General features: G+C 44.0%; 4 protein-coding genes across 6 annotated transcripts; 2 read left to right on the forward strand and 2 right to left on the reverse strand.

The window, feature by feature from the left end:
* Nucleotides 1–42: 42 nt before the first annotated feature.
* On the reverse strand, nt 43–3,169 carry pgls (6-phosphogluconolactonase). Its single transcript, XM_068718896.1, has 6 exons — nt 3,033–3,169; nt 2,374–2,664; nt 2,164–2,271; nt 1,969–2,070; nt 1,210–1,350; nt 43–933 (listed from the first exon to the last, which is right to left on the reverse strand). The coding sequence occupies exons 2-6, from the start codon at nt 2,635–2,637 to the stop codon at nt 787–789; spliced, it is 762 nt and encodes a 253-aa protein (XP_068574997.1). The 5' UTR covers nt 2,638–2,664; nt 3,033–3,169; the 3' UTR covers nt 43–786.
* A 267-nt stretch (nt 3,170–3,436) lies between these two features.
* Nucleotides 3,437–9,116, forward strand: LOC137878692 (oocyte zinc finger protein XlCOF28). The gene is made up of 8 exons (XM_068719073.1): nt 3,437–3,885; nt 4,014–4,098; nt 4,177–4,279; nt 4,586–5,247; nt 6,244–6,676; nt 6,921–7,075; nt 7,163–7,268; nt 7,359–9,116. The coding sequence occupies exons 1-8, from the start codon at nt 3,584–3,586 to the stop codon at nt 7,967–7,969; spliced, it is 2,457 nt and encodes an 818-aa protein (XP_068575174.1). The 5' UTR covers nt 3,437–3,583; the 3' UTR covers nt 7,970–9,116.
* LOC137878553 (uncharacterized) lies at nt 9,104–11,685 on the reverse strand. Of its 2 annotated transcripts, none has more exons than XM_068718895.1 (4): nt 11,321–11,685; nt 11,066–11,166; nt 10,242–10,350; nt 9,104–10,141 (listed from the first exon to the last, which is right to left on the reverse strand). In XM_068718895.1, exons 1-4 carry the CDS (start codon nt 11,541–11,543, stop codon nt 9,300–9,302), a joined length of 1,275 nt encoding a protein of 424 aa, XP_068574996.1. In that variant the 5' UTR covers nt 11,544–11,685; the 3' UTR covers nt 9,104–9,299. The 2 variants fall into 2 exon arrangements, with proteins under 2 accessions (XP_068574996.1, XP_068574995.1); XM_068718894.1 differs by having other exon boundaries at nt 11,267–11,685.
* Nucleotides 11,686–11,706: 21 nt separating this feature from the next.
* On the forward strand, nt 11,707–15,043 carry vac14 (vac14 homolog (S. cerevisiae)). Of its 2 annotated transcripts, XM_068718891.1 has the most exons (2): nt 11,707–14,042; nt 14,137–15,043. In XM_068718891.1, exons 1-2 carry the CDS (start codon nt 11,881–11,883, stop codon nt 14,243–14,245), a joined length of 2,271 nt encoding a protein of 756 aa, XP_068574992.1. In that variant the 5' UTR covers nt 11,707–11,880; the 3' UTR covers nt 14,246–15,043. The 2 variants fall into 2 exon arrangements, with proteins under 2 accessions (XP_068574992.1, XP_068574991.1); XM_068718890.1 differs by having other exon boundaries at nt 11,707–15,043.
* The last annotated feature ends 2,978 nt before the right edge of the window (nt 15,044–18,021 follow it).

The following is an 18,021-nucleotide window of genomic DNA, read 5'->3' on the forward strand; positions in this document are numbered from 1 at the left end:
GAGGAAGAAGAAGACTGCACAGTAAACACAAAAGGCAAAATGTTCAATTCACATTTTTTTGTTTTTGTTTTAATTGCTAATAAATAAAAGTGTTAAAGATGGTTGTAAGATGCACACAAGTTCCAAATGAGTGTTGATTTTCGGCATCAAAGCTGGGACTTTATTGGATATTTTAATAAAGGGTGTGAAGGAAACTCAGAATCAGAACAAAGACTTTTACAGAGTATTGACAGAATAACTTTGTCAGATTAGTGGGCTGTTTTGTGTGTGTGTGTGTGTGTGTGTGTGTGTGTGTGTGTGTATATATATATATATATATATACACATACATACATACATACATACATACATATATGATTGAGAGAGCAAAATGTCTCCCACCTCACTAAAAAGTCCATTGCTGCATGTGTCAACTTTCCTCATCACACTTTGGTACGTTGCAAAATTTGGATCATGACTGGCTTCTAATGTCAAACTCTGCACATTATTCTGTGCAGTGAGGGTCAGATATCCAACTGAACTAACAATAAGCAAAACACCTTTTTGATTAGAGAGGGACTTTACTAGAATAAAGCTAAACCTCACCTGACACACATGCACACTAACCATTATCAAATAAGTGCTAAATCTTATGCTTATCTCCCTATCTTATCTCACGATCTCACCTACGTAAACCTATTACACTTTCATATGAAAGTAGGAATGTTCTGCACTATTTTCCAGTTCCTTCAATCAGCTTTTCACACCAGTGTTGACTTCCTGCCTTCATTTGGCAGATGTAAAGCTCTAGAGTTTGGCCCCTGAGCCTAGCCTCTCGACCTGGATGGTTAAGGAGGCAGCTGCTGGCTCATCAACAAGCCAGAACAGATCACCGTTGGTCGGGGCAACACGGGCTGCTGGAAGCGCCGGACCCTCTCTACCCTCCAGCACTTCCTGTAAGAAAATGGTCACTGCGTTACAATACAACAGCATTGTCACATGACACAGTAGATCTTTAATACTGACATGGTTTTCTACTAGTCCAGGGCCATCTTATAACTGTAACTGTTGAGTCATATAACTGGACCTGATATGTGAATCTCTGTGATATTGTTTATAGTATATATGGGTTTTGTCTCTGAACATGCCCTCCTCTGAAATGCCATGGAAACAGGAGAGTTTTAAGATTACAAATGTGAGATGTGTTCAGTAAAAGACTGTAAATTTTACCTTCAAAATGGGCGCTTTGCTTCCTCCCGTTGATACAAAAGCCACGCAGCGTGCAGAGTTCACCACTGGAAAGGTCATAGTGACGCGCTGCGGCGGTGGTTTGGGAGAGTCGCTGATGGGGGCCACAATCTTCTTGGTTTCCTGTATATGGGGAACGGCCAAACCCAATCATCTATCATGTGTAATGTGTACAGTCGCCGAAAAAAAGTGCCGAAGCGAGAACCACAATCCAAGACGATAGTGTGACTGTCAAAGATGATGTAATACGAGGGAGAATGCCACACAGACGTATAACAAGAGATAAGGTTGCAGACCACAAAGTCAAACCAAAACCTATCATTGATCCATACATACATGGTCACAGGAGTGTCTTGAAAAGTAGAAAAAAAATACACACATTGTTCTTCTAGACTAGCAAATCAGGCACCACATCAAAGAGTAAACCCCAAAATGCCTCCAGACCTTACTGTACAAGGCAGCCATAATAAAAAAATTATAATATTTCTAAAACTGAGGAGTATGATTTACAGAAACATTTGCAGAATGCCTAAAACCTTGGATTTTACAGATTGATAGACATTCCTAATAGACACTGTACATCACGGTTCATTCATTTATCAAGTATGATAAATGTATTCCAAACAAAACTAAGATCCCATATTGGTTTAATAAACATAATTGTCTTGAGGGGTCACTCTTTGACGGATAGGCAGACGTTACACATTTTACCCGTCTGACTCACTAAAGGACGGCCCTCACCTCTAGGAGAGGGTGATCTGGGAAGAGGGAGCAAGTGTGTCCGTCAGGCCCCATGCCCAGCAGTAACAGGTCAAACACTGGGAAGTCGTCACCTGGGAAGGCCTGTGTGTTCACAACAAGAAAAATATTGAAATCTAAAAGAAGATGCATGGGTGACTTTAGGGCCTGATCACAGAACAGTAAAGATGTCTGCACCTCCTTCAGTTTACGGGTATAATCCTCCGCACACTCGTTGACCGGCAGAGAGGACTCAATGGTTAAGATCCCACCATCAGGGATGTTGACTTTGGAGAACAACTGACTCTGGAAAAGAAGCACAGGGTTATATTTGACCCGAGTGTAACAGATCACCATACATGCATGTAACCAGCACAGACGCAGACAAACACACTCCTGAACAGATACCTTGTACAGCCCATAGGTGCTCTCAGGGTCATCGAAGGAAACCACTCGCTCATCACAGAAACCAACCACCCACTTGCTGCAGTCCAGCTGTGGCAGAGCAAGCAGCTCTTTGCTGAGCATGGACGCAAGGCTTCCTCCAGAGAGACCCAGCGTGAACCTGCCACGAGAGGTGATGGCTTTCTCGGCCCGAGACGTCACCAGTTGGGACAGAACCGGACCGAGCTCCGCTGAGGAGGGGAAGACCACGACCCTTCTGCCAGCCATGAGAGAGCAATCTGATTTGAGGAGATACTGGGTTGTACAGAGAGAGAAAGAACAGGTTTGAGCAACACATGAGGAAGTTAATTACAACACTGTTTTGCAAGTCTTCACTGTGAGTCTGTAATTATTATCCACATAAACTTGATTTGCTTATGAAGGCCCTACTTTTAATAATATTTTGACGAATGTTAGCTTGATAATGTAACGTAACTAGACTGGGACTGTGCAAAGAGAGGACTGGATCTAAATGCTACAAACCCTCGCTGATTCTGCAGGATATTGTATCGACTGATACCGGAAATATGCAGGAGAAGCGATGCTTGTTTATTAAACAAACTCCATTTTTAAACTCTTAAACTACAGCTTTCCGAGAAAAAAAAAGAAAGAAGTGTCCTTACTTCGTGGGAAGCTCAACAGCGGATTGTCATGAGGAGGATTTTCAGTCGGCAAATGTAATTCGACGCACTCACCTACTTCCTGAATCGAATTCTCAGCAGCCAATCAGATTCTGTGTTTAGGCCGCACTGCATTCTGGTCAGTGTGGTCCCCGACTACGTAGCTAAAACGACCTAGAAATTCTGTTTTAACGACTAACAAATTCAAAACATGCGATCAACCGAGTTGGGGGGGGGGTTTCACACAACACCAAATGGTAAATAAAGAAGCTGTGTCAATATTACTGGTCGATATTTAAGTTTTTCATACGGTTGTTATACGTTCTCCCATCCGCTAGATGGCAACACTGTATCCGTTTCAACCACTTGAGTTTTGAAGAGGAACTCGCGTGTCTTATGGCCACACACACACACAAACACACACACAGACAGACACACACAGCTCTTCTCTTGCATTACGTTGTAACTACATCTCTCAGTGAACACAACACCTCTGGACTGCGTCAACTTGACGGTGTTGCGTCTCGCGCCCCACAGAAAGATTAAAAACAAACATGTCGACAGTCTTCTCTTTCCAGACACAACTCGTCTCCATCATGGACGCGTTATCCAAAACAGCTGTAATGGAGATAAGCAAACTGGTCGAGATCGAGTCGAAGATGCTTAAGATTGAGATAACTCGCGGGCGGAACGAAATCGTGTCGCTCACAGAGAAGCTGCAGCTGATGGAGAAGTTGCTCTACCTCGCGCAGGGGGGCAGGACGAAGGACGCGGCAGCAGCAGCATGCTCTGCGGCGAGGGACGCTTTAGAGGACGGACTACTGGAGCCTGACAGGACGAGACCTACCACTAAAGGGTAGGCTTGTTGATTTGCCGTGTGTAGCCTATAGGTAGACATTGTGTAGGCAATACATCTTCTTCAGGACTGTGCTGTCAGCTACACTCTTGTCTGCTGTATTTAACCCAAGTTTATGGCATTTTCAGTGAAAGTCCATGGGAAAGCACGAGTTCCTCCACTGAGATGAGCCAATGGCACCACCTTCATGGTGAAGAGCATGCCATAGCTGAGGTAAGTCCAGCACTCATCTTATGTCGCCATATTAGTATCCTTCATTTGTAACAGGTGTGATTCATGTTCTCTCACTAGCTTCCAAACCCACTGAAAGAGCAACCAGAACTCATAGTGGTAAAGGAAGAGCCGTCAGAGGTGGACACCAGTGACTGTGAACAACATAGGACAAGTGAAAACAGTGAGTATTACATGAAAGTTTGGTTGCACAGCAATGAATAAAACTCATGATTCAGGACAATTACTTTTTGTGTAATAAAATGGACCTTGAGTGACATTAAGTGGATTTTGTTGTTAAAACTGCTATTGCCAAGGTTCTTCGCTTATGTGGTTTATGATTAATGTTCTTAAAGGGTTGAAACTACAGCAACACTTGGAGTTAACTTTATTGTGAGGCCAGTGCAGTCAGACGTTTGTGGCCTTCATCTGGGTAATTAATAGGATCAATAATATTCCAAATTCGAACATGTTAATTTACTGTCAACAGGAAGTGAAGCATTCACAGACACCCTGAAGAGTTCAGAAGTGATGCAGTGTCCCGAACCTGTCGCAGAACGCCTGCAGCCTCTGTTTACTGACAGCTTTGTGACCATGAGCAGCCAGTTGTCTCTTGCTGGACCAGGGAGGAGGGAAACGCAGTGGAATCCACAGCTTGCACCTGCACACACACACCAAGTGGCTGGGAAAAGCCCGGCTCAAAACGTTGCCTCCCAAAGCTTAAGTGTGCTCAGGAATATGAAGCTTCACAACTTAAGGAACTCGGCTGCTAAGAGGTTTGGCTGCTTGCAGTGCGGCAAGAGCTTCCGTTGCTTTAGCCAGCTTGAAATACACCAGAGGAGCCACACGGGAGAGAAACCATTCCGGTGCACGCTGTGTGGAAAGAGATATGCTCAAAAGGGACATTTGTACACACACCAGCGCACACACACTGGGGAGAAGCCCTACCGCTGTCCTATTTGTGGAAAGGGCTTCATTCAGAAATGCACTCTCGATATGCATCAGCGTACACACACTGGAGAAAAACCTTTTGTTTGTATCAAATGTGGCAAGGGCTTTACCAAGAACTGCAATCTGAAAAAACACCTGGCTGTACATCTAGAGCCTAGTTTTCACATGCATGGTAGTGAATCCAGTGTACCGACATTCATAAACGGGACCACCTAAAACAGCCAGTCAAATGTAACTTTTACTGCTGTTGGATTGAAATATTTTGTGCATAATAAAGTTATCTTTGCTCCAGATTTTGTGTATAACCTGACTGTTCAAATGGGATGGAATCTGTGTCAATATGTGTTATCTGTTGCTTACCTTTATATCTAAGTTTCAGCCAACTCTGTTGATATTGTGCTACCATATAAATAATAAACACAGTATAAGTTACAGTATAAAAACACAACTATGTGAACTGACCCTGACAATGGCACTAATCAATAAATATTGTTTTATTGATAGCTGTTAGTTGCAGTAATCTAGAGTGCAGAAAATAGGTTGATCAACAATCAACATCCCGAAGATCAAGTTGTTGTGACATGAAAATAGTTGAAACTTTACATATATTTATTTTAATAAAATTGTTATGGTATTCAACAGATTTTTTTGCATTCTATCTTGTCTGCATTGATGATTGAATAAACGACATCGGGATATTAGACTTGTCTGCTATAATGTTCATGATAATGCTAGTTATAACGACGTGTACGTATTGATCAATAACCATTAAACTGCCATTGAAAGTAATGGAGGTTGCAGTTCCTCAATGTGACCACTGGAGGGCAGTGAACACAAAATTACAAAACTTATTTAAAAAGCTCTTTTAATATAACTATTATCAGAACTAGGGTTAGTAAAAAATGTATAATAACCACACCAACAATGAGTTGTACATGTTGATATTCATAACAGTAATGCTGATAGAGTAGTAATTGTAGACTTTGAAGTTCCTCCCTGTGTCCACTGGAGGGCAGTGAAGATTCATACACATTAATCAGCGGGGGGTGTCAACAAAGGGGCTAATTTATTATTAAAGATACACAATAGAAGCAACATTACTTAAAATGTCCCTGTAATTCCCAATGACGAATAAAACGTTTGTAATGTCGTCACTCGGTCCAAAAAACCCGGCTTTCATTCTGTGCTGCATTCAAGTGCCCTTCGAAAACGTTGGTTACGCGAGCGAACCGTTTTCCCACAACCCCTTGCGGCACAGCAAACACCGAACTGTCTCCAGCAGTATCACAGATTCGGATAAGGAGGAGCACTGCTACGTTGAGAATCTTGCCAAGAACATTTTTCGACATATCCAGCCTCCCTTTCGAGATGATGTGCGACACCACGAACCGAAGTTTTCGGGCGCAGCTAGCCGCGGTGCTGGACAAGCTAACGAAGGCGGCTCTGGTGGAAATAGGCAACCTCGCCGATGAATGCTCCTCCGTCCTTCACACCGAGGTCTCCCAGCACAAAGCGGAGAACGAGGCGCTGAAGAGGAGGTGTTACCTACTGGAGGTCCAGCTAAGAGCAGCGAGGGAGGCGCAGACGTATTCTGCTCATGTCAACAGTGTTGGCCGCAGACACCCCGCAGGTCAGAAGGGTCCGACATCTGGACAGGCAGACAGACAGACAGACAGACAGTCAGCTGGTCATATGTGTCAGTGTCACAGCAGGCTAGTTATAGCTTTAGTCCAGCTACCTCACAACTCATCTATTTCCACAAGTGCAGATTTGCATCGTCAGCTCTTCACATTCTAGTCTAGAGACTAAACTTTTGATTTGAGATGATTACCACCTTTAGGAGGTCCCAATTTCACATCTGCTTCTTCTTCCAGAACAGCAGCAGCAGCAGCAGCAGCAACAGCCTGCTCCAGCCATCGAGGGGGTCTTCGGAAAGGACTGGTGCATGGATCTGTGGAGAGAAGATAAACTGCCCCTTCAAAGTAAAGCCACAGTGGAGCCTGCTGCTATGACGAGCATGGGGCCACAGGTCAGTGAATCACACACCAACTGGTTTTTAATGTTTTTCCCCCAAATTGAATCTTGACAGATCGTTTGTCACACGTCTTGTTGGCAGGCACTCGACTTACTGGAGAGCGAACCTGATCTCATCTTCGTCAAGGAGGAGATATATGACGACCATCCCATTGGCCAGCAGATGAGGCTCACAGATAATAGAAAAAGTAAGTATGGATTACAAATAAACAAGATGAAATCATTATAATCCCGATTTTAGTTTCTGTAATTTAACTGCATTTATTGTCATTTGGCAGTCGTTGGAATTTTTGAGGAGGACAGCATGCTTCATAGATCCGTTGATGAGCTGCAGCTTCAACCTGTGGAGTTAAACAGCTTCCCCATGACGGCCGACAGTCAAACGCAGCAGCGCACACAGCCGACCATTATGGACAAGTTGATAGACGACGCGACGATGAGCACTCTGGTGGACAACACGCACCTTCCCCCGGGCGCCGCCGGGTACTCGGACTATTCAAACGTCCACATGAATGCGGCCAAAGAACTCGACGTTCAGTCAAGACCCGTAAAGCCCACCAAGCGGTTTGAGTGCTTGTTCTGCGGGAAAATATTCAACTATTTGAGCAGTTTAAAAGTCCACATCAGGCGACACTCCGGCGAGAAGCCGTTCAGCTGCTCGGTTTGCGGGAAGCGCTTCGCCCAGAAGACGTACCTGAAACTGCACCAGCGCGTGCACTCCGGAGAGAAGCCCTACAGCTGTCCAGACTGCGGCAAAAGCTTTTCCCAGAAAAGCTCCCTGAACATACATCTTCGGACACACACGGGGGAAAAGCCCTACAGCTGTGTGGATTGTGGGAAATGCTATGCGTACAAGTATGGTTTGAATCACCACCAGTGTTTCCATTAAGAAACCGATCACTACTGCTACTCTGTGGAGCTCCGAAGGGGCTCAATGTGCCATGTGTAGATTTGAAATACGCTTATTTATATCAAAGAAAGTTATGGTTAAATGGTGCTGCTGTAAAATCTAGTTTGTGTTTTTAGCTTTATTGTTAAGAGAAATACTGCAGCAGCCAAACAAGGGTACAGAGAATATCTGTCCTCTAGTGTACCAGTGGGATTTGATTGCTTAGGGGGTTTATTGTTTAATTTGTCATGCCCTCAACGAGCATATGAGCTCAGTTTCACCCTATAATTTATATATATATAGATCAGATATCTGCTGCCTACATTTAATATGTGGTGCTCATCCAACCTATGACAGAAATACTTATTTCATATTTTATACACTGCATGTCGTCATATGGTTGGGCTAACATGTTATACCTCAGTGTCATATTTCATGGGTCAAATAATGCCAAAATACTTACAAGTGCTCCATCGTTTGCACACATGTAGCAAAAAAATCTTCAAAACTACCTCTTCACGACGATGTGGAAGTAAAACAACTCGCTCAGTTTGCTTCATTGCCCAAATCTCACCACGGTCTCGTGTGTCACACGTCATGCCTCGTTCCTTGATATTTCAACAAAGAAAAGAAAGTGGGAAGGTCCATCATTTTTGAAACACACAACCGTCTGAAGTGTTTGTTACATAATATTCAAATGAGTTCCACAAGTGGTTGTGGTTTAAATGGTGTTACTGTTTTAAATAAATGTATTTGTGTGAGTGCGTCACAATTGTAGAAAGACAAATTGTGTTTTCAATGTACAGTCAAGCCAAATTCCATTGTTTTATTTTCTAAATGTGAACCATTTTGAGGAGTTATATTTTATTCTATTCGTTATGTCATACTAAGCACCTATTTTGCCGCCCACACCGACCCACTGAGTGAAATATTCCTGCCCAAGAAAAAAAATCTTGTGCTGTTGGATGTTCTTCCCCCTTTTTCACTCAAAGCTGCATGCCCCTCACAGAGCCCCATCACATGTGTTCAGAGTGTTGATGATGTAAAGACTCCACTAATAAAAAACTGACTCAAGTTTCAGGTTAGATCAGACAAAAATAAAATACTTTAAAAAAGGAAACTATCAAATAAAAGTTGAATCAAACATTCATGTGTTTTATTGTAAGAAAAGATAAAGGAACTAAAACTACACTTCACTGCCGTGCAGACTACAAGTCTTTAACACCACGACGTTAACTGCCCTTACACTCATGTGAGAAGTAGCACATGATGCATCCGGATAAAGAAATCTATCGTCTGACAGCTTTTAAGTCTTGAAGATGTCTCCCAGCTACGGGATCTCACTATTTCTGTGTCCCATTAAATGGTGGTTGAGGTTGACCTTCTGCGTGAACGTCTTCCCACATTTTACGCAGCGGAACGGCTTCTCTCCAGTGTGGATTCGCAGGTGACATTTCAGATTGCCCTTCTGGGTGAACCTTTTCCCACATAAGCTGCACCGGTGTGGTTTCTCCCCCGTGTGGACCACGGAGTGAATCCTCAAAGCCGACAAGTTTGCAAAAGTCTTCCCGCACAGCTGACATGATTTACTGACGATTCTCTGAGAGGAAACCCGAGACAAGCAGGTGTGCGATTTCAGCTTGTACCTGTGAGGGAACTGCCGCTTACAAATGTTGCAAAAGTTTGACTTGTGGCACCTCATGTGCTGCGTCAGAGTGCCCTTGTGGAAGAATGCCATGCCACATATCTGACATGGGAACTGGTCTTCGTTTGGGTCTCTGGCGGTTTCTACATCAAGCGTATTAAAGTCATCAAGGGAATCCAGAGTGGCGCTGTTTTCAGAGTTGTTAGCAGGTAATGTGTCCTGTTTGTTTTGGCTGGGCCCACCTTCAGCACTCATGGTTGTCTCTTGTTGACTGTCTTCAACAAATTGTACACCATCATCATCCTCCTCCTCCTCCTCCTCCTCCTCCTCCTCCATCGGAAAGGTGTGAGTGCTGAAGGCCCCCTCTGTGTCACTGATGGATATCAGGTGAATGGTCGGTTCTTCGTTACCACCTGCACACACAACCTGTTCTCCATCCGGATCAAATGACAGGCTGCACGTGCTGCCTATTGCCGAGTGACCGACTGACAGTTGCTCTGGTTCTTCAGCGATGCTTTCTTCATGTTCTGTTGCATTAAAAGAAAACAAAGTAAAAACACTTAAAAAGCATCTAAATCTGTGTTGTGTAAACTATTTCCTCATGCCAACCCTCCTTCACTCTCTTACCTTCTGTACCAAGTGTTTCCTGCTGGCAGCAGCCGGCAGCGTCCTCCACATAATCCGTCTCCTCTTTGATCTGAGACACATTAATCTCGCTGAGCAGCGTCGCCACAGACTGCTCAAATAGAAAAAGTCAAAATGTTACAATGCCATTACATGCGGCAGCATTTTCTATGAGAGCAAGGCTTTAGCAGACTAGAGCTGAAATGATGAGTCGAGTAGACGATCGGAGATGAATGGGCAGAAATTTTGATAATTGATTAACTTCAAGTCAATGAAAAATGTAAAACCTTCTCTGGTTCCTGTTCCTCATATATGGTGATTTTCTGCCTCTCTCTTCATTATAGTTTTGTAAATTAGTTATCTTTGGGTTTTGGACTGGTGGTTGGACAAAACCTGCAATTTGAAAACATCGTGTTGGGCTTTGGGATCTTGTGATGGGCAGTTTTTTATTATAACTATTAGACAAAGATCAAAGTTGTAGGATTTCTCAACTTTTATGATATATTGATTTGTCCAAAAAACGTGACAATAAAAAGAATTGTTGGATGCAATCTTTGATGCGACGTGTGTTGTGTTCACTAGCATATTAGTAATCCTTCATTATTACATTATAACATGGTTCAGACATTTATCAGGACATCTATACACTCCATTCCTTGTTTTTCAGTGTGCAATAGCAGAGTTTTCCATTGCAATATTAAGAACATAGATATGTATTTTAAAGTATGTATACTTCACATTTAAACCTGTTCTACTGCATGATGGAGTCGTGTAAACAGCTGGGCCATGAAGATGACACTTAATAGGTCTGTAAATAATCATCTAACCTCCTCAGAGGACTGTGGTGGATCGTATGGGTCTCTGTCTTTCCACAGATCCATACACCAATCTTTTCCAAAGACCCCCTCTATGGAGGGCGACCCGGACACTGAGGAAAAAGTCAAAACAATAACAATAAAACATTAGTCTGCACAAAAAAAAAACACGTTTGAGATCATCTGCTATTGTCACTGTGAAGCACAAAGTACCGTGAGTGTCCCCGTCTTTGTGGCAGACAGTTTGAACACCCACGCTGCGATTACTTTTACATAAAGCGGGGGCGTCGCTTCTCACAGTCGTCAACTCGCACTCCAGACTGTTTACTTTCTCCGCCAGCGCCGAATTGGCGTCCACCAGCTGAGCTAAGCCCAGCCGGAGCTCAGCCACGTCTTCGTCCACCAGCTCGCAGACCTGACTCAGGGCAGACCTGGCCATTGTCTCCATGATGGCGGACAGCTGCGAGTGAAAAGAGCGGCGGCTCGCCATTGTTAGTGCTGACCGTTACAACCTCCTTCAACAGCTAAAGAAAGAAAAGTATGGATACACTTCAAGAAGCTACACTGTAACGTTTAGCTGCACACGTAAGCTAATGAAGCTAATTTGAGCTAACAGTTCTCTCGTGAAGCGGGAACTAAATACAGGTTGCAACCGTGACGCGTTTCCGGCGGATGCAACCGGTCAGCTGCTTGTTATTACGAAGCTTCCTGGTTCGCCGGTGAAACAGATGTGTTTTTCTCCTAACAAATGGTCATAGATGCAGGACTGCTTTCTCCGCGACTTCAACGTAGACTTCTAGTAGACGCGACCCAGTGCAGCTGCGACCATGAACACGGAGAAGGACTTCTCGCCTCTGACGCCCAACATCGTCAGGGCTCTGAATGATAAACTGTACGAGAAGAGGAAAGTCGCGGCTCTGGAAATAGAGAAACTGGTGCGGGAGTTTGTAGCTCAGAACAACTCCACTCAAATCAGACATGTCATCCAGATCCTGGCCTCGGAGTTTGCGCTTTCCCAGCACCCCCACAGCCGGAAGGGGGGCCTCATTGGACTGGCTGCTTGCTCCATCGCCCTCGGCAAGGACTCCGGTCTGTATCTGAAGGAGCTTATTGAGCCTGTGCTCACGTGCTTTAATGACTCAGACAGCCGCTTGCGCTACTATGCCTGTGAGGCCCTCTATAATATAGTCAAGGTGGCCAGAGGAGCTGTGCTGCCCCACTTCAACCTGCTCTTTGACGGTCTCAGCAAGCTCGCAGCGGACCCAGACCCCAACGTGAAAAGCGGTTCTGAACTGCTGGACAGACTGCTGAAAGACATTGTGACAGAAAGCAATAAGTTTGACCTCGTGGCGTTTGTCCCCCTGCTCAGAGAGAGAATCTACTCCAATAATCAATACGCTCGACAGTTTATTATTTCCTGGATCCACGTTCTGGAGTCGGTGCCAGACATCAACCTGTTGGACTACCTCCCCGAGATCCTGGACGGGCTCTTCCAGATCCTGGGAGACAACAGCAAGGAGATCCGCAGAACGTGTGAGGTGGTGCTCGGAGAGTTTCTGAAGGAGATTAAGAAGACCCCCTCCAGTGTGAAATTTGCAGAGATGGCCAACATCCTGGTCATCCACTGCCAGGTTGCAGATGAAACAAAGCTCACAAACGACCTGATCCAGCTGACGGCCATGACCTGGATGAGAGAGTTTATCCAGCTTGCGGGCAGAGTGGTTCTCCCCTACTCCTCTGGCATCCTAACTGCAGTGCTGCCTTGCCTTTCCTACGATGACCGGAAGAAGAACACCAAAGAAGCAGCTAGTGCCTGTAATCACAGTCTGATGAAGCTGGTGACTCCCGAGGATGACGAGGAAGAGGATGAGGAGAAAAGTGGGAGTACAGGGTCGCCGTCCAGAGAAGACGGCCAGCCCAAGACGGAGGTAGACAGCAATGACATGCTGAATGCGTCGCAAGAGTCAGTTGGTTTCAGTAACATCAGCTTCTTCACTCCAGCCAGTGCCGACAGGCCTCAGGTAACGCTGGACCTGGACGGTATTGTTCAGGTGCTGGACCGGCACCTCCACGACTCCTCCACCGGCATGATGACCCGCATAGCTGTGCTCAAATGGCTCTACCACCTCTACATCAAGACGCCACGCAAAATGTTCCGCCACACCGACGGCCTGTTTCCCATGCTGCTGAAAACGCTGTCGGACGAGTCGGATGAGGTGATACTGAAAGATCTGGAGGTGTTGGCCGAGATTGCGTCGTCTCCTGCTGGCCAAACGGACCAAGTCAGCTCCTGCGACAGCACGGACCACAAGCTGGAGCTCAAGGTCCCAGAGAGCGTCAAGACGGGACAGCAGCCCGGCACGGCCGCCAAAGCAGTGGACTCGTCCCCGTCCACTCCCAGCATGAACTCCTATTTTTACAAGTTCATGATCAACCTGCTGAAACGCTTCAGCCTGGAGAGGAAGCTTCTGGAGAACAGAGGCGCTTTCATCATCAGGCAGCTCTGTCTGTTGCTTCACGCGGAGAACATCTTCCACTCCATGGCGGACATCTTGCTGAAGGAGGAGGACCTCAAATTTGCCTCCACCATGGTTCAGACGCTCAACACCATCCTGCTCACCTCGGCCGAGCTCTTCCAGCTGCGCAACCAGCTGAAAGACCTGCGCACTCAGGAGAGCTGCGCTCTGTTTTGCTGCCTGTATCGCTCGTGGTGCCACAACCCCGTGGCCACCGTGTCGCTCTGTTTCCTCACGCAGAACTACAAACACGCCTACGATCTCATCCAGAAGTTTGGAGACCTGGAGGTGACTGTAGACTTCCTGATGGAGGTCGACAAGCTGGTGCAGCTCATCGAAAGCCCCATTTTCACCTACCTGCGCCTGCAGCTCCTAGACGTGGAGAACAACCCCTACCTGATAAAGGCACTGTACGGCCTGCTGATGCTGCTGCCACAGAGCCAGGCCTTCCAGCTGCTCTCCCACCGCCTGCGGTGCGTCCCCAACCCGGAGCTCATGAGGACTGTGGACGAGTCCAAGTACATGGACTCGAAACAGCAAGTCTCTAAACGTGCCTCTCACTCTCAGGTGGATTACAACGAGCTGCTCCAGCATTTTGACCGTGTCCAGAGCAAACACCTGGAGGTCCGACACCAACGCTCTGGACGGGCCTCTGATCACCCTGACAGGAAGCTGATGTGAAGTTATTGTGTCACACTATATATATATATATTAATATACTTAATATAGATTATTAAGTTAATAGCCAAAAAGTATTAAATATGATTAAACAGTCTTATCAGAGCACTGGATAGTCAGGAAACAATGATTTGTTTGTAATTTGAGAATGTCATGTAAAACACAGGGGGAAAAAAAACATTTTAAACAAGACATTTAATACACTTCAGACTATACACATGCTAATAGAAACCACTTTCTGTGAAGATTTGAAGAATGTACATACAATCTCACACAACTGGTGGTGGTGATGATGTGGCCAGATCCTGAGTTTCCATCATGCCCCATCAGCAGCCCCATTTTTTTTTACAGTTAAATGTTCACAGTGCTTCAGGTAAATCTGACACATTTCAGTGTTGTCCATGTGAACCAGTGTTTTCATGATGCATCATGTTAAGCGGTGTGAGTAGAGTGTGTGTGTGTGTGTGTGTGTTCAGGGTTGCCTTAATCTCTTGTCAGCCAGAAAAGAAATCTCACGTGTAGCGTATTGACCCGGCTCAACGAAGACTTTAAACTCTGGAAGCCACGGATGATTGAACTCTTGCATTAATTCTGTGTCGGACTATGTTGTTGCGTCTCATTTCTTTGTTAGCGGTTCAGAAATGTCGCCTTACACATTCAGCTTTTAATTCCATTTCTTTATTATTATTATTATTATTCAGTAAATATATATTTCTCCTTGTACAGTTTGTCTTGCATTCTTGAATAGATGCACACTTGTTATTGTTGTGTGAAAATCAATAAAGTGGACCATGTGATTAAAGAAGCATTTGTTTCCCCCTCATCCATACAACTTGTCAATAGAAGCACTGGTTACACATGAGGGCAGGTTAAAGTAGCAGACACATTATTGCTAACTTTAATGGCCTTTTTCCCTATCTGTGTTACATCCTTTAGCTTTTTGAAAATAGGCATTTTATTTTGCATAAGACTCCATTGTTAAGATCAATTTTACTTTAAATTGTGTAAATGCACTTTGCCTATAGGTTTCTATTGTGATCATGAACTTGTAACAGACGGGACTCTATTGAAGAAAATGAACGTACACTAAATTGCATTTAAGAGGATCTGCTTTAGAATATGACGAACAGTTTAAATGCTTTTTAAACCATAAAATATTCCATGCAAAATCTGAACGGTACTGACAACTACATAGATATATGCAAATTAAAAGGAATCGTATTTTAGATATGCAGTTACAGTAACTGCAAATCACCCTGTCCCTTTAAGGAAACAGCATAAAAAGAAGTTAAAACAAAAATTTTAAAATGTAAATAATTGAACTTTACAAGAGTTCCTGCGTGGTTTTCCAGTGTTTTTGTCGCATGGTTTGAATCATGGCTGAGCTGAAAGCCTGCCTTTAACTTGCACGTTGATTTATGATGAAACTAGAGGAGCCGGGTCTCTCTTTCTCTCCTGCAGCAGGGCCATATGCAGTTGAACACCCATGGTACATACTGTACTTTCAGAGGGAATATAGGTTTTACTGTGGAGCTCCCCATCAGTGCTGCATTACATTTCACAGATGGAGGTTGACGTCTCAAGTGTGGACGATTCCTGCTGCGCCGTGTGTGGGGAAATCTTCCTGTCTTCAGAGGTCCTCTGCTGCATCCATTGTGATCACAGCTTTTGTGACTGTTGTTTGGAGTACTTCTGGATACAACATGGTACTAAAGAGTGCCCCCTCTGCCCTGCACTTCCGCTTAAATCATGCAGAGCACACGGAGAGCGACTGTTTCTCCTCTGTGTCGCAGATCTGGAGCCTGTGTGCTCTATGTGCCACACAACAGGCCTGCATATGAATCACAGAGTGTATCCCATAAAGGAGGCATTCAAGGGTCGTAAGGTAAGCTGGAAAAAAGAAATCTATTCCATTTTAAAAAGCATTGAGCATACATTTGATATGTAAATCTTCACTGTGTGTGAAGTACTTAAAATTGAAGAATGATCATTAGAATACGCAATGATTATTCAGTCATTTGGGAAATTGAAAATAGAACTAGAAAAACATGTCACAGAAAACCTCCGTTTCACAACGAAGGACTCCCTGCTCCCCATGGGCTCAGTGAAATGTGCACTGTAGTGAAATGTCTGTCAGCCTCATTATTTTTGTGTTTGCCTCTGTATGAAAGTCCTGCATGCACACACTCACTGGTGTGTGTAAACCCAAACAGCAAAGAAATCCATCTGTCTTTTCCCAATTAATTTAGTCTGACAGTTAGAAAGCATTTTCAGTTTAATAACCTGTTCAACAAATGACTAATTTTCAGATCAAAAACAGCTACAAATTCATCTACTTTAACCAGAACAGCTTTTTAACCATGACTAAACATGTATGATGGAAATTGTTATGAAATATTTAAAGACATAAACTGACTTTAAATGAGAGAAGAAATATCCGACATCTGTCCAGTGACCAAATGCAGAGCCACCACTACTCTGGGAGCCTCAAGTAGCCAACATATGTGTTAATTAGGAGGTTTATAATGAAAAGTGGGCATCAGATCAGAATGCAATGTATTCTCTCCAAAACTCAATTTAAAAACATTCAGCGAGCACAAGACACACATGGGCTGGTGTATCTAAAACAAAACAAATCCAGGATTATAACTTAGCGTAAGTCAAATTACTGTTGTTTATTTTAAAGAAATGATGATAAATAAAGTTCTCAGTCAATTACAACAGACATTGTACGAGACCTAAAGAGTAAAAAAAAAAAACTCCTCTTACCAAAACTTCTGCTCCATGCAAAGGTTAAAACAAATAAGAGTGAGAGGGGGTGAATTCTTTAAAAAAAAAAAAAAGGAGTGATCAGGTGAACTTAATCAGCTAAATGAGGAGTGACAAAGGGTGAAAACAAGAGCCAATCAGTGATTAAGAAAGGAGAGAAAATGAAGTCAGGTAGGTGAGGTAAGGAAGTGGAAAAATAAAAGAGAATAGGGGACTTTGCCACAGTATGCTTGCTACAGATACAGTACGCACTCTAATACGTGTCCTACCTGCATGGTTTAAAGCTGACTGTGAATCCTAGCAGAGTGTGTGTGAGATTTAAAAGCTACCATACAGCAAATGCAAGAGTTGGCGCAGCACTGGTCTACACAGCGTTTTCTAATGGCAGAATAGTATTCCCTTTCTCTATATACACACTCTTGCTCTATTTTTGGCACTGCAGCAGGCATTCTAGTAAACTAATAGCAACAACAAAATACTGGATTACGGCCCACACAAGATTCATTTACTGTTACAGTCTTTTGAAATGAACAAATTAAGACCATGCTACCGTGTGAACACCTTGTTCTGAAATACCCTCTATATTGCTCTAAAAAAACTAAGAAACCGTGTTTCAATTCTTAAAAAGCTGTTGCTCGAAGCTAAACTTAACTGTGAAAATATTCCAGTGGTCAGCAGCAGGACATTTCTTTCCCCACATAACTTCAGTCCAAATCGGTAACTTCTATTTATATCCTCACCCAGTCTTCTTTTGGACGTTGTTTCTCCGCAATCTCTTCCATTACACTGTGACAGTTTGTTTCAACAGACTTCTCAAATAACTTGGAGGTGATCACAGCATACCATACTCTTCTGTCATCATTGTGTTAGTCAGTGTACTCTTTGCTCTGATCTGGACAGATACACTCTCCCAAATGTTAAGCCAAGTCATATTTTTCCCCCCCTTTGAGGTGTGTGGTGTTTATTTGAGAAGGCAGGATGTGCATGCTCAACACAGCACTTTAG

Source organism: Cebidichthys violaceus, unplaced genomic scaffold (assembly GCF_023349555.1).
Source record: "Cebidichthys violaceus isolate CVI_PGR_0920_01 unplaced genomic scaffold, fCebVio1.0.p SCAF_23, whole genome shotgun sequence".
Classification (NCBI taxonomy): Eukaryota; Metazoa; Chordata; class Actinopteri; order Perciformes; family Stichaeidae; genus Cebidichthys; species Cebidichthys violaceus.